A 16,901-nucleotide genomic window follows, 5' to 3' on the forward strand; every position below is an offset into this window, starting at 1 on the left:
TTATTCCAAAACTTCTTTTTGTTACCACCTTCTTTGGGTTGCTCGAGATGGACTGTCATGAAGCCTTGGCGGACTCCATGATCCACGAGTGTTTGTGCCAAACTTTTGGCACTGTCAAAAGTAAGTGGGTTTGTAGATATCACATTTCCTTAGATCTGGGAGATAATCCCTAGATGCACCGTTCCACTTTCTTACTGGTGACCATCCCGGGACATAATATAGCCAGGTCATTAAATCTGGCAGTGTAAGCTGCAATGTCGGAGTCCTTCATCGTCAGACCCCAGAGTTCTTGCTCTGGCTTTTGCACTTCGCTCCTCAGACAGTATTCTGCTAGCATCACCATTTTTAAGTCTTCCTAGTTCATGGCATTGTCTACTGGGAGAGTCAACGATTTGACATAACCGTTCCACCAAGAAAGGGATCTATCCATGAAGGTGCATGCTGCAAATTTGACCTTGCTAGCTTCAGGGCATGCGCAAATTTCGAACACCAATTTTGTCTTCTCAAACCAGCATGTTAGAGCAATGACACCTCCGACAAGTTTGTTTGATTTACATGTTGGCATCTTTCTGCCATAAGGTTTAAAGAGGAAGTAATAATAAGTACTCTATAGTGGTCATGAGTCAAGTGATATTGAACAAGATACATCTTTGTTTTAAACGCATCATATCTTGACTTTTATAGTGTTCCATCAGCGATTTTACAATAGAAGTCTTACTAAAATAAGTAAACAATCGCAATTTCACTTTATAAGGTTTATAGAAACACTTCAAATGAATTTGTATAGTGTGACCCATACCAGGTCCTCCTATAATCACATAGTGTACACAAGTTGTATATAACCAAGATCGAAAAGACCTTCGATTAAGTGATTCTACTCTAGGACCACAACCAAACAAGCAACAGGAAGTAAAGCAAAATCACCAATTCTAATTCTATAAAATCTTAGTTATATATAACCATAACATATTGCCACACCCCCAAACCGGAACGGCAGAAAAGTCTGGGGCGGATGATGTCATGTACAGTATCACAATAATTCCATAATAGTAATCAAAGTACAACAACCATGATATTGATAATGTATAGTTTTACATTTTTGTTCAAATGAAGGTATACTTGACACCAAAATGTATAGCAAAAACTAAAAGACGTGACTCTATGAAGCTCCAACTTCTCAAAACATGGATTGTTATCTGTCTACTAATTTCCTGCGAATACAAGTGGTTTTGAAAAGAGTGTCAACAATTAAGATGGTGAGTTCATAAGCATGTATGTATTTGAAATATGTCATTTTTTCCTTGAAAATGTAAGTGTGTTCTACCATAAAATCCTATATTTTCTGTTGTAAATGTATTGTAGACTTAATACACTAAGATCAAAACGTGTCAATGTTGTTGTACTTTGAAATAGTATGAAGTAGTTTTAATTCACATAAAACCATAAAATAAATGTTTCTTGAAATTTAAGTTTCTTTGTATTAAGAAATTAGTATATTGTAGTTGTACTTGTATGAAATTATGTGAGTGTATGTGCCTAGATCCACCAGTTGTACTGTAAAATACTATATTGTAGTTTTATTATTTAATAAACTATGTGAAGTTTTTTGCGTATTCGTACACTAATCGTATTATTCAATACCCAATTGTGAGTTATTATAACCATACTTGATGACCTAATATGGCCTGAATAGGACGTTCTTCAGGCGTCCGAATCGGTACGACATTTGTCACCTCAGGCCTGCCGGCCTAACTGTAGCTAACAGTTTAGGTGCGGGATTGTCAGTCCGATATAGATCTATACACAAGTGTCATGTTCGCCCTCTAGGATACTCTGGTTATTATTTCAGGGATTTCGTTGGTACTTAGATAAGTACATGAAGTATGTCTCAGAACGCTATATTTACGGTTACGTGTAGAATAATGAAATGCCCTTTTTGTAATGAATAAATGTATGTATATGTCATAAACTATATCTATTATAGTTTATATGTTTGTTTTCCATATTGTATTCTGAACTTAGTAAAATGATATGTAAGTTCCATAAACTATACATATTATATTTTATAGTGTGTGTTCTACTGAAATGAAAACCTTTGTATTATTAACGACTTTGCAAGTTTGAAATCGTAAATCCATGATAGAGATATTCCGTGAAATTTAACATTTATGTCCAAATGGTAATAAAATAAATTGCAAAAAATATTCTTTATGTTTAACACGATTAAATAGTCTTATACTTATATATATATATATATATATATATATATATATATATATATATATATATATATATATATATATATATATATATATATATATAGATTAAAAAGACAGTCGAATAAATGATTCTACCCTAAGCCCACAAACAAACAAGGAACATGAAATAAAGTAAAATCACCAATTCTAAGCCTGCTGAATCTTAATTATATAATATATATATATATATATATATATATATATATATATATATATATATATATATATATATATATATATATATATATATATGTAAATATATGTTTTTAGTAACGACAATGATTGATACTATTGGAAATAATTTAAATATTAACACAAGATTTCTTGTGTTTTGCTTGAATTCCCCCTAACACAATGAAAAATCGTGAAAACGTAAGAGTATGAACTCACCTCGAATGCGTGTTCTTGGTTGGGTACAACTTGGTTGCGATGATCCTCGGGTTAGAACACGTGTAAATAACCGTATCCTAATTATATTTTTCACATAGTTATATATGTTTAAATTAGATAAACTAATAATTTAATGTAGTAAATTGAAGGGTTTTAGTATACTACAACATCCTATGGTGCACATACAACTCTTAATGCTTTGGATTTATGTATTCTCTAATAATACATGCAATATTGTTTCCAAAGCAATAAGCCTACAACTATCATACAAAATGATATAAACCACATAAAATTAAGTTATAGAGTTACCTCGTAGTTGTGGCTTGTAGAACGTATTGTGTTTGGCCTTAAGAACTTAGTGCCCCAAGTGTTGCACCTCAAATGGAATCACAACACACCTTCGGACAAATGATGACTTTTGAGAGAATATTCTTACATTCAAATCGACTCATGAACTCTTAGAACATCTAGTGCACGATTTTGGATGCTAAGAGGCTTCTTATATAGTGTGGCAAGATTAGAGTTAGAACCATGTAAACCCTAATGCCCATGATTCATCATATTACCTAGGATCCATGGGTTAAACCTCCATGGACTATCTATGGACTACCATATTGGTTTAGCCCATCCTAAATAACAATTGGCCAACACTATAAGAATCATTGATTTACCAAATCAATCCATATATATTTGATCACCAAATTATTTCCAAATTAATTCTTGATCAATACTAATTAAATCATATGATTTCATATTAATATATTAGAACTTATAATATATTAACAAATTATAAATAACCTTTTCTCAAAAGTCCATCCTATCAAATTGTCATGGTGATATGCAACCCAAATGGACCATGCTACTCTCGGGTCAAGTACATAACAATTATAGTTATGGGCTTAGACACCTAATCCAAAAGTCTCCTACTTGGATAAGTCTAATAACTATTATTGCAAGTACGAATCCAAAATCCCGACTAGCAATCGTAGCTCTTAAAACCGCTGTCGAACTCTGACCTGGTTAATGACACACCCAATAGATAAGGGATCATATATTCCTCCATTCTAGATATCATGTGGACTGAGACATGAATTATAATAATTCTCTCTACCCATATGTTGTTTCCTGATTTTCGATTTATGACGACCGACTAATTGAACAAATCAAATCAGTCCAGGCTTGGCCAAGAACTTAAAATTGTCATCACTAAATCATCGAGAGGCCCACATATATCGCTTTTATCCACATAGGGTAAAAGGAACGGATAAAAATCGACCCAAATGCTTGCTTATACTTACTCATCAAATTACACAAAACAATATGTTTTATAACACCAAGTTACTGGTGCGTTTACATATGTCAATGTGCAACCGACTCGCAACTAAAACTCACATGTCTCCGTTTCAAGAATATAAGATATTATCTTCTCACAATCACTTGTGATAAAATCCATGAAGTCATTCAGATGAGCGTGGGTTGAATCTAATACTCGAATCTTATTCCTGGAGTACTCATGATCACTACAGCTATGTCTAAAACACCTAGACAAACTACAGACCCATTCATGACAATTTTGTTGGGTTTTGAGCATTCTAACACTCCTAAGGTGTACATGCAACCCTAGAAACCTTGGATCTATGTTTTACTATGATACATGTAAAATTGATTTTCCAAGGTTCATAACCTATCTAGCATACATGGGGAACTTTTCAACATAAAAGTTAGTAAGTTTCTTTGTATTAAGAAATTAGTATATTGTAGTTGTACTTGTATGAAATTATGTGAGTGTATGTGCCTGGATCCATCAGTTGTACTGTAAAATACTATATTGTGGTTTTATTATTTAATAAACTATGTGAAGTTTTTTACGTATTCGTACACTAATCGTATTATTCAATACCCAATTGTGAGTTATTATAACCATACTTGATGACCTAAGATGGCCTGAATAGGACGTTCTTCAGGCGTCCAAATCGGTACGACATTTGTCACCTCAGGCCTGCCGGCCTAACTGTAGCTAACAGTTTAGGTGTGGGATTGTCAGTCCTATATAGATCTATACACAAGTATCACACTCTCCCTCCAAGAGACTCTAGTTATTATTTCAGGGCTTTCATTGGTACTTAGATAAGTACATGAAGTATGTCTCACAAAGCTATATTGACGGTTACGTGTAGAATAATGAAATGCCCTTTTTGTAATGAATAACTATATGTATATCTCATAAAATATATATTATAGTTTATATGTTTGTTTTGCGTATTGTATTCTGAACTTAGTAAAATGATATGTAAGTTCCATAAACTATACATATTATAGTTTATAGTGTGTGTTCAACTAAAATGAAAACCTTTGTATTAGTAACGACTTTGCAAGTTTGAAATCGTAAATCCATGTACAGATATCCCGTGAAATTTAGCATTTATGTCCAAATGGTAATAAAATAAATTGTAAAAATATTCTTTTTGTTTAACACGTTTAAATAGTCTTTTATATATATATATATATATATATATATATATATATATATATATATATATATATATATATATATATATATATATATATATATATATATATATATATATATATTATGATTAAAAAGGCAGTCGAATAAATGATTTTACCCTAAGCCCACAAACAAACAAGGAACATGAAATAAAGTAAAATCACCAATTCTAAGTCTGCTGAATCTTAATTATATAATTTATATATAAGTAAATATATGTTTTTAGCAACGACAATGATTGATACTATTTGAAATAATTTAAATACTAACACAAGATTTCTTGTGTTTTGCTTGTATTCCCCCCTAACACAATGAAAAATCTCGAAAACGTAGGAGTAAATGTGTGTTCTTGGTTGGGTACGACTTGGTTGCGATGATCCTCGGGTTAGAACACGTGTAAATAACCGTATCCTAATTATATTTTTCACATAGTTATATATGTGTAAATTAGATAAACTAATAATTTAATGTAGTAAATTGAAGGGTTTTAGTATACTACAACATCCTATGGTGCACATACAACTCTGAATGCTTTGGATTTATGTTTTCTCTAATAATACATGCAATATGGTTTCCAAAGCAATAAGCCTACAACTATCATACAAAATGATATAAACAACATAAAATTAAGTTATAGAGTTACCTCTTAGTTGTGGCTTGTAGAACGTGTTGTGTTTGGCCTTATGAACTTAGTGCCCCAAGTGTTGCACCTCAAATGGAATCACAACACACCTTCGGACAAATGATGACTTTTGAGAGAATATTCTTACACTCAAATCGAATCATGAACTCTTAGAACATCTAGTGCACGATTTTGGATGCTAAGAGGCTTCTTATATAGTGTGGCAAGATTAGATTTAGCACCATGTAAACCCTAATGCCCATGATTCATCATATTACCTAGGATCCATGGGTTAAACCTCCATGGACTATCTATGGACTACCATATTGGTTTAGCCCATCCTAAATAACAATTGGCCCACACTATAAGAATCATTGATTTACTAAATCATTCCCTATATATTTAATTAGTCTCTTATGATCACAAAATTAATTCTTGATCAATACTAATTAAATCATATGATTTCATATTCATATATTAGAACTTATAATATATTAACAAATCGTAAATAACTTTTTCTCAAAAGTCCATCCTATTAAATTGTCCTGGTGATATGCAACCCAAATTAACCATGCTACTCTCGGGTCAAATACATACCAGTTATAGTTATGGGCTTAGACACCTAATCCAACATAATTAACATTAGTTTGTATAAATTACTTACTAATTGTGAAAGAGTTCCTGGGAATTGATCTGGATATTTGAAGATGTTCTTATGAAGGTTTGAAGATTTGAAGGTGATGTGGGTAACTACTTGAACATATGAAGACTGCCTTATGAACTTTCAAAGCAAAATGGAAGGATTTCGGTTTTGGAATGTGAATTGTGAGAGTTGTTTTCGGTTATACATATATATATATATATATATATATATATATATATATATATATATATATATATATATATATATATATATATATATATATATATATATATAGGGATACAATATGATGGGATGTTTACGTTGGAATGTGTATCTTATCACTTTCGGAACTTAATCAAGGTAAAATATCTAGATATTCAAGGGAGTTTTCGGCCATAAAAGGGGTAGATTTCGGTCCAAGCTTTTCCCCATGAAGATATTTCGGTCATAGCTTCCAAAAGGAAGTGATTTTAGTAAACACTTCCCTAAAGGAAGTGATTTCGGCCAGCACTTCCGAAAAGGAAGAGATTTCGGTCAACACTTCCCTAAAGGAAGTGATTTTGGTTATGAGTATGAAATCAAGACCGAAAACCCTTTGTTCTTAGCTTCTTAGAACCAAATACCCCTTAGTGGGGTATCATTCATGATTTTTGATTTATTTCCTTGACTTGTGTTGACTTGTGTTGACTTGTAATGACTTATATATGCAATGTTTTCAATATAAAAGTATATATAAGTTATGAACTTATATAAACATGTATTATTGTCATTCAAAGTTCTTATTGTATCAATGTTATGATGTTAATTCACTTGTACACGGTTACTGTTTAGACTTGTTTATTTGAGAATTTTCCAGTTGTCACACATATACACTTAGCAATTATTGATCTACCAGCAAGGTTCTTTTGTTTTCACACGATTGATTCTGGAAAGAAGGACCCTATCGACTATTAGTTTACATAACTATCGAGTCTTAAATATTTTTGTTCTAGTGCTATAGTGCCATAAAATACACCTATAGTATTTTAACTTCATGTTTGGTTCTAGAGTTTCCTTTTGCATATAGAGTTGGTAAGTTTTAGACTCGTTGTAACACAACAATCATTCCTAAACACATGTTGGTCGTATCTCAAATAAATATAGTTGATAAGGCTGTATTTATCCCATATATGATTAGCTAACTATCCAGGCTTAACTACAACGTCCAACCTATCTAAATACTTTTATGTAGTTGTTACTGTGATATTGTTTCTGATATGTATGCATGTAAGTATACTTTTACAAAAATACATGTATTTTAAAATTATACTTTTAGTCAGAGCTTTTCAGCCCCATTGTCAGCCCCATTGTGTGGTTTGATATACTTAGTTCACTATAAACAATGTTCTGATACCAATCTATCACACCCCCAAACCAGAATGGCGGAAACGTTTGTGGGCGAATGACGTCATGTACAGTATCATAACAATTGGATAATATTAATCAAAGCACAACAATCATCATATTAATAATGTATAGTTTTTACATTTGTGTTAAAATCATTGTATATTTGACACCAAAAGTATATAGCAAAAACTAAAAGATGTGACACAAGGCCCATAAACGCCCAACTCATACTACTTAAGGTCCGCTAACAAAATCCAGAGCCCCATTCATACTTTAAGCAGTCTAAGTCCCAAACCTAACTAAGGCCCAAAAGTCCAAAGACTAACCGAAACCATAAAACTAAAGTGTAAGCAAAAGCTTAGTGAGTTTCACCAAGTATCACATATACATACATAAATAAGTTGGTATTATGGGCCAAATCATGGTCTTACAAGTAATTACTATCGACGGCCAAACCCTAGTCTTCCACACAGATGTTAGAGGCCACATCCTGGTCTTTCATACAAATACTAGGAGCCACATCCTGGTCATTCATACAATATCACAAGATAACAAGCATCTTATATCATAAATAATGGGCTGGAGGCGAACACTCGTCGTACGCATTATATGCTTCGCGTACTCAACCGATCACCAGTACGTGCAGCGTACCACTTGGTAGGCCTAATGTACTGGACTATTTGCCACCCCAAGACATTTAGTGCTTAATCCATTCAGTCATAAGGTCTCACTTTCAGATCTCATTCATTTTAGGGTTCTAATACATAAAGTTGGCAACTTTAACCCTTAGCATGTCTTAATGGAACCCAACATCCATTCTTGTCCAACAATACTCATAATAAGGCCTCAATCTCATGCATGGACCAATAACAACCATCAAGATGAAGTTTTTATGCATCAAGAACAACAAAACGAATGAGATCTAACATATCTAACTCTTGGAGTTGCCTAAAATCATAAAGAGAACCCATGGGACCACATAAAGCTCACAAATAAGCCCTAAACTCTAACTAACAAATGAATCATCAAGGTAAGAACTTTATACCTTCTCTAGCTTCTAAAGTTGATGAAGACTCTAGATCTAAAAGCTCGACCTCAACAAATGTTTGGTCTCCAAGCTCCTTCTTCTTGAATACACACAAAAATGCCCAAAAATCACTTCCAAAGCTCAAGAACTCTCAAAGGATAAATTAGGGTTTCAATGGGACGAAATGAACAAGGGAGGTTGATGAGAGTAGATGTCCAAAGGCCACAAATATGTTTAAATAGAGTTCAAACCCTAAAAATTAAGGTTTGACCAAGGCAGATGTATGCCCTGTGTACGCCACGTACGCCCAACGTACGTGGTTAATCTCTCGCAACCTAGCGATCTCGTACGCTAAGCGTACTAAACGTATGCCCAGCATAAGAGGGACCAAAATTACCAAAATTCTCAAACTTAAGGGACCAAAGAAGTAGTACCTGGAACTGAATGTTACATTATGTCATTAAACAAAATGATACAACAACAACAAAAAAAACATTAAAAAAATCTAACTTGTACGTATCACGGGCTTTCTTTACTAGTTTAACCTATATGATTGCAAACAAATAAATAGAAACTAGAAATTAATCAAATTTCAAATGAATTGACTAAAATAACATGCGTAGAGGTAATCGGAATCCATTCTAACGATCAATACACATAATTCATCCTTGAAATTTTTGGAAGAAAAAAACATTTAAAAAATTTATAGCACAAACTTATTCATCGTTGACCATGATCCTTACAGTGGACAACATGTTATAACAACAAGAGGTGTCACCTTCACATGTCACATCATCCGTGGTGTTATAACATATTTCTGAATGAATTAGACTATTAGATATGTACAACATGTTATAAAATCAAAAGGCGTCACCCCACATGCCACATCACCTATAGTGTTATAACATCGTAGTAGAAAATGGTCACCATGTTATAACACCCACTAATTTTCATGTCATTATTTGTTTTTTATATATTTACTTGATTTTTCTAATAATTATAAAAACAAATATAATTTAATAAAACATGCTACTTAAATAAAACATAATTTTTAAATTAAACATAACATTTAAAAACAAAAAAAAAATACAAGGAAAAGCATACGATAAATTTAAAAACATAAACGATAATCCTAAGTTCCCAAATAAGAGGCCCGAGTATTCTCTTGCTCGTAGCACTTCTAGATCTCGGGGCACCAAACATTCCTCACTAGACCAAAGAATTGTCAATTGGTCCATCCGTCTCATCCATACATAATTGTTTGGATCGAAACTTTATTTTGATACTTTTGCGGTTGACTTGATATGATATAATTGTCACTGTTCTATATGTGGAATATTGACATTTGAAAATCACATATTATATACCAATTACAAAAGAGTTCCAATTACAAAAGAGTTCATTGTCGCAATGCACAACGTACCCGACTTCTACTAGTTTTCATATAAATTGTAACTATACCTCTAATACTAACAACATAATATCACTAGTCCAATGTGACATGGTAGTTATTATTTTTAAACACAAACATGTTTAAATTCTCGTATATGAAACGAGCAAGCCAAAAACTTGTTAATTTTTTATGTTTTGAACAACATGCCACCTTGTGTGATTAAAACCTGAGAACGTATTTCATTTTCAAAAAAAGGAAAAAAAATAAAGAGACAAAACTGCAAATTTGGTCCTTATGGTTTGTCAAAAACTGTGGATGAGGTCCAAAAAGATTTCAACTTGCACCATTAATCCAAAATGAAAATTTTATTGTGGATTTGGTCTCTTAAAAATATGAAAAGACTATCATACACTTTTAATTTCTTTTTTATATTTTTTAATATTTATTTCTATATTTCTAGAATTAAGAAAAATAAAAAATCCCACCATATCTCTACCCCACCAGACTCGGACGGACACCTCTCTCTCTCTCTCTCTCTCTCTCTCCTTCTCCTCCTTCCCCTTCTTCTTGATAAACTATATTTTCTAGAAACCCAAAAATTAGAATGCAAACAAAGCATATCAAAAACCCAAAACATGAAGCTTTTGAGAAAACCCCTCTAACTTTTAACAAATTTAACCCATGGAAGATGAAGTGATCGGTTGTTACGATTTTGGAGCCAATTGAGATTTTGTGAAAACCCAGTAAATCGAAAATTAGATGTAGCAAAATCGAACTGCTCTGTTGCCCCCTGATTCGAACCTATTACAATTTTGGAGTTAATCCTTATTGCTGCTCGATTTGGTGTGATACACCCTATGATTTCTCTTTGTCATGGCTAGATGTCCTGCCCCCTTAATTGAGTGCACATCTTGATTTGTTCTTGACCCAGTTGTGAAAATCAAGATTAAACCAAGGAAGAACTAAGAAAATCAAATCCACCATCACCATCACCATCGTTCATCAAATATAAAGAATTTGGTCGCCGGAGAGCCACACCACCACCACCATTATTCAGACAGCCACCAAATATGTACGTTGGAGAGCCATAACATGACCATCATCGGCGATTTGGTTGTATTACAGACGAGTTGGAGATTTTAAGGTAAGCTTTTGTTGGTTTTTTGACAGACCGATTCTTAATGTGTGTGGGTGTTTTTGATCAAGTCGTAGGTTGGAGGTGGTAGTCCCTGGTGGGGTTGTTTTTATTTGGGTTTTCCAACAAAGAAATAGGGATGGAGGAATGGTGGGTTGCAATGAAGCTTACACTCAATCTTCAAGTGGGTTTATATTTTTTGCAAGTTTTGAAGAAGAAGAAGAAGAGAGAGAGAGAGAGAGAGAGAGAGAGAAAAGAGAGAGAAAGAGAGAGAGAGAGAGAGAGAGAGAGAGAGAGAGAGAGATGATACGGTGGAGTGGGGGTGGGGTAATGGTGGGGTGTGTATTTTTTGTACTTGTATATTTCCTTTTATTTTGTAATTATAAAACATTAAAAAATGTAAAAAAAATGTAAGAAAGAAATTAAAAGGGCAAAAACGTCCATTCATGTTTTCTAGGGACCAAAACCATGGGAATATCTTAATTTTGGGACCAAAACCACATAAAATTCTTGATTTTGGACCAACCATGCAAGTCAGAAACTTTTTGGACCGTATCCATAGTTTTTTGCAAACCACAAGGACCAAATTTGCAGTTTTGTCAAATAAAGATAAAATATTAGTTAGTTTTGTAAATATCATATTTACAACTCATATGATTTAATCCAATAAAAAAAGATACTTCAAATCAGCAAGATTACAAGATACAAAAAGAGTTGCACCATACACATGCTTTATTGTTGTAGGGTTAGCCACCTATTCCCTATAAGCCTCTCTACTTGTCTTTCAGAGTTCTTCTTTAGTTCCAGTATTGCATCCTTCAATGTCTCTAGCTCTTCTACTCTTAGGTTCTCCAAAGGAGCATCCCACCAACAATCCTCTTTCCTAGCATTCCTTATCTTCTTAAGTTCTTCACTAGTCTTTTTCTCAGCTTCTAGTTGACCAAGCAAGTTGCTGAGTTGCATGTTGAGTTCTCGGATATTGGAATTGCGATAATGTTGCATAAGTTGATATGCCCTCGATCTTGATCTTGAAGGATGACTTTGTTCCAAAAAGCGATCTAAAACACTTTGAACACATGGATGGCCAAATGAGAACACTTTTTTAGTTGGGGAGAAGATAATGATTGCCATCTCCACCCCACAAAGGGTGCAAAGTTCACTAGACTTTTTGAAAAGACCTGCATACCTCTTTGAGAAAGCCACCAACAAGCTGCTCTCATTGGTTATTCTTTTCATCTCGATCTTTTGTCGTCCTTTATTCTGTCGAGGCATTTTCAAGAGGGTAACAAATTTTAACTTCTTGGATATATGTTTATGGGTTTTTCATGGAGAAACTGGCGGATTTTAAAGAACTCATATATCATTGCAAATGTTGGGTGCATTAATGATATCATAAAATTTTGATTATTTTTAATCTTTAAATGCGGGAAAATACATTTTTACAACCTTAGCAAATATTGGATGCAATAAATGATTTTCTACTGTAAAGGAAATTTAAAAAATACTGTCATAGCAATATATATTTTTCCCCTAATGCTTTTCTAGAAAAAAAAATATACGAGATGCCTTGCTTGGAGATTTCTTTAATAATTTCAAAGCAATAAATTTTTTGTTCATAAATATTATTTAATAAATTTCCAAGTAATGTCATGTCATAGATTTTTCGAAAAGATAATTTGAGGAATAATATCTATTACTAAGGTTGTAAACATTTATTATTTCCATTATATTATAAAACTATTGTACCCAAGAGGTTGTAAAAATATGTTTTTCTTCAATTAAAGATAACAATTCATTTAGTGTGAATATCAAATCATTAGTGCACCCAACACTATATGGCTAAATGAGCCCTTTAAATATCTATTGGTTTCAAAGTGCACCCAACACTATAAGGCTAGATGAGCCCTTTAAATATCTATTTGTTTCTCTAAGAAAAACGAGATAACATACATCGAAGAAGCTAACATTAACTAGTTACCTTCTGAATAACTTCATCTATTCCTTCACTTAAGCTGAAAAGACTAAGCAATGAGAGCAGTTTGTTGGTCGCTTTCTTGAAGAGGCAATCAAGTATTTTTCAAAAAGAATACACCTTCGTGAAAGCAATCAACAAGCTGATCTTATTGGTTTTTTTCATCTCAAAGGTCATAACTGATGAGAGCAACTTGTTGGTTGCTTTCTTTTTCAAGAGGCATTGAAAGCTTCTCTTGCCGATTCCATTGAATATCTAAACATGAAGAAACTTTTAATGGACCTGTTATTGTATTTTAAGATCTATGGAGAAGTATGTAGTGTAACTATTGTTTTATTTTAATATATACTAAAATATAAATTCTAAAACATCTAATCTACAATCTTATAGATTCAAACCAAATATCTTCTTAATTGGTCCTAAAATTTGTTTAAAAACATGTCAACATAAAAATCAGACATCTCATCGTATGGCTTAAAGTTTCATTTCATGTCGATCCATTCCATTCTCACTTTTCATAATTTGGAAAGTATATGCGTCAGTGTTCCCTTAGTCACCAATGATTCAAAGGAAATTGACTTATTAGGATAATTACTTTATTGTTTTGTTCACAATTAAGCAATTTTTTTTGTATTCATTTAACCATCAAACTTGTTAAATGCATTCACATGTTACCATTGTTACCGACTTCTAGTCGGTAACAATGGTAACATGTGAATGCATTTAACATGTTTGATGGTTAATCGTGTACAAAATAAAAATTGTCTAAATATGAACAAAACGAAAAAATAATTACTCTCCTAAATAATTTTATTTTTATCCTATTTATCTTACTTTTAATAGAGATTTTATTTTCATATTTGTTTGTATAATCTTTCTAAACGTTAGTTTTAAAGCATCGATAACTATTTATCATTCATCTCGTTTATAGCATTTTCATTTGACAAATCAATTTTCTACTAATTTATTTTTAGCAAAAACTTATTATCATAAATATTAATTAATCATTGATCAATTCTAAAAGTTTTTTTTTTTTAATTAATAAATATATTTTTAGTTTTGTGAAATATTTTATATAGCTTCTTTTATATATATATATATATATATATATATATATATATATATATATATATATATATATATATATATATATATATATTCCTTATGTTATTAAGCATATAAATTAATTTTAAAGTAACTAGTATTTAACAATAAAATTAAATATGTAATAATAAGTATGTAGGGTTATTTTATATAAATAAAAAGAAAATACCGCATAGCAAATAAAAAAGAATAAAAATTTATTATATATGTGTTACTACAATTTTGTAAGACTTTTTTAGATTTTGTTACAATATTTTTGAGATTTTTTTCTTGGTTTAATTTACAAAATTGTTTTTTTTTTAACCTTTTTAATACAATTTCTTTAAAACAAGATTAATTTTTAAATATTGTAAAATTATTAATACTTGTTTATATTTTTTTATTTAAAAGTTTATAATTTTTTTTATTTTTTTTTTCCTTTTTTTAATACAACGTTTAAGTCTTTAATGAAAGTATTTAAAAATATTATAAAATGTAGAAAAAGAGTAATACAAAATTTATGAAATGTTTTAAAAGAAAGTTTAGAAAAGGTTATATGAAAGTTTTAAAATAGATGTATGAAAAAAAGCAGTTAGAAAACTTTGGTATATTTAGAAAATACTTTGTTTAAAAGTAATTGTATGAAAGTTTAAGAAAAAACATTATACACGAAGTTTAAAATGTTATATTAGAAAAAGATATAAACAAATAAGAAAAAAATATATTACAATTATTATGAAAAATTATAAAAGAAATGTCTTAAGAAATTTGTTCAAAAACATATTTATTCGTATTTAGACAACTATTTTTGTACACATTTAACCATAAAACTTGATAAATATGATCACATGTTGTAACATTTGTTTTCAAAGATGCCATTTGTTAGTATAAAATGATGAATTTTGGAATTTTGTTCCTACGTTGGGCGTAGAACATCTACGTCAAGCGTAGGTATGTCTACGCTAAGCGTCGTGCCGTTGTTTGCACAAAACCCTAGATTCCAGGTTAAGGCTCTATTTAAGCATTTATAACTTTTAGGGCTTCTATAGATCAACCTTTGTCCTCTAAAGAATGAAATTCTAGCCTTTATTTCCCTCTCCTCCATCCTTTTTCTTGTTTTGGGTGCCATTTTAAGAGTGTTCAAGGAAGTCCACTATTCTTTAGAGCTTGAGTGGGTGTTTCAAGAAGATATCCAACTTCTTATGCATCGTGTGGACCCTTGTAAGACATCAAGTTCCCAACTTTATGATTCAAGCTTTCTAGATATTTCATATTATGTTATTTGATCCCTTTTTGTGGTTTTGGTTAGAGTTCAAGGAAGAACTCTAGATAAAGCTTGCAACTTTATCATTGTTGAATGTCCTTGGAGTGCTCTATCTTTTGGATATGGAGTTTAGAGTTGTTTTGGTGTCATGTTTGGGTTCAAGGCCATACTTTCACAATTTTTAACCAAGAAGGGTGTAGGACATGCATGGGGCATGCATGTCCACAAAGTTTCAGTTTTTATGAATCCTCTTTAAGTATATTCAAATTCAAGAGAGTTTAGGATTTTGGCTCAACAGATTAAAGAGCTTAACCAAAAAGTTAGTTTTGTGAACAATGTATGTTGAGTGTAGCATTCTGCTACGTTGATTGTAAGGATGAATAAATTCGGCTATTTTGTCTTTTAGTCCTACACTGAGTGTAAATGAGCTACGTTGAGTGTATGCCTACGTTGAGCATATGTATCTGTTATGCTAAGCGTAGCGCAAGGCATTTGACTTTTGACTATATTGACTTTTTGATCAAACTCGATAGGATATGAGCTTGGACTAAGGCAAGATCAGGTCCATGTATCTACAAAAATAACCAGGAAGGCTCATGTGACGAGCATTCGGTCAAGAGATCGAGAGGCTTGCGGATCTTGCCGAAGGTGTGGTCAGACTCATTGGGGTAGCTGTTGGACGCTAGTTTCTAGATATTTCACGTGTGGTTAGGAGCGCCACTACGGTCGGGATTGTAGTCAAATGAATTCGAAAGCATGTCTCTTTTGATTCAGTCAGGCCATGTTAAGGTCGATTGTCCTCTGAGAGTAGATGGTATGGTTTTGGATGGGACACATGTGGCTTGGCCGTTATCGGGTGGGTGACATAGGACAACTGAAATACCAAGAGTCGGGGTTTGAGTTAGCAGTTGTCTTCAGTTCGTTTGGATGCAGTATTTTTTGGTGTCACAGAATCTCTTCTGTTTTTTTGTTGTTGTTGTTTCAGTTGCAATCTTATAAGATCTATTGAAAGTTATTGTATTAATCAACTTTGATTCTATATTGAAGATTGTATGTCTGGATTGTTATTGTTGTGAGGTTGTAAATGTGTGTTAGAACTCTTTGGATTTTGTTTTTATAGGTTATAGTTGATTTTAGGCTCTTGATTTTCATTGGAGGATTCAAATTCCTTTATGCTTGGTAATGACAAGTGTGGTTGTTTGGAACCATGTGGTGGAGT

The 16,901-nt window shown here is 32.1% G+C and overlaps 1 protein-coding gene across 1 annotated transcript; it reads right to left on the reverse strand.

Annotated features, from left to right (window-relative positions):
- Positions 1–12,017: 12,017 nt before the first annotated feature.
- Positions 12,018–12,660, reverse strand: LOC111882546 (agamous-like MADS-box protein AGL62). The gene has a single exon (XM_023878923.3). It carries the CDS (start codon positions 12,633–12,635, stop codon positions 12,096–12,098), a length of 540 nt encoding a protein of 179 aa, XP_023734691.1. The 5' UTR covers positions 12,636–12,660; the 3' UTR covers positions 12,018–12,095.
- Between the last annotated feature and the right edge of the window lie 4,241 nt (positions 12,661–16,901).

This window comes from Lactuca sativa, chromosome 2, assembly GCF_002870075.4.
Source record: "Lactuca sativa cultivar Salinas chromosome 2, Lsat_Salinas_v11, whole genome shotgun sequence".
Lineage (NCBI taxonomy): Eukaryota > Viridiplantae > Streptophyta > Magnoliopsida > Asterales > Asteraceae > Lactuca > Lactuca sativa.

Coding starts and splice junctions, on each gene's coding strand:
- LOC111882546 (XM_023878923.3), bottom strand. CDS start 12,635: ATGCCTCGACAGAATAAAGGACGACAAAAGATCGAGATGAAAAGAATA.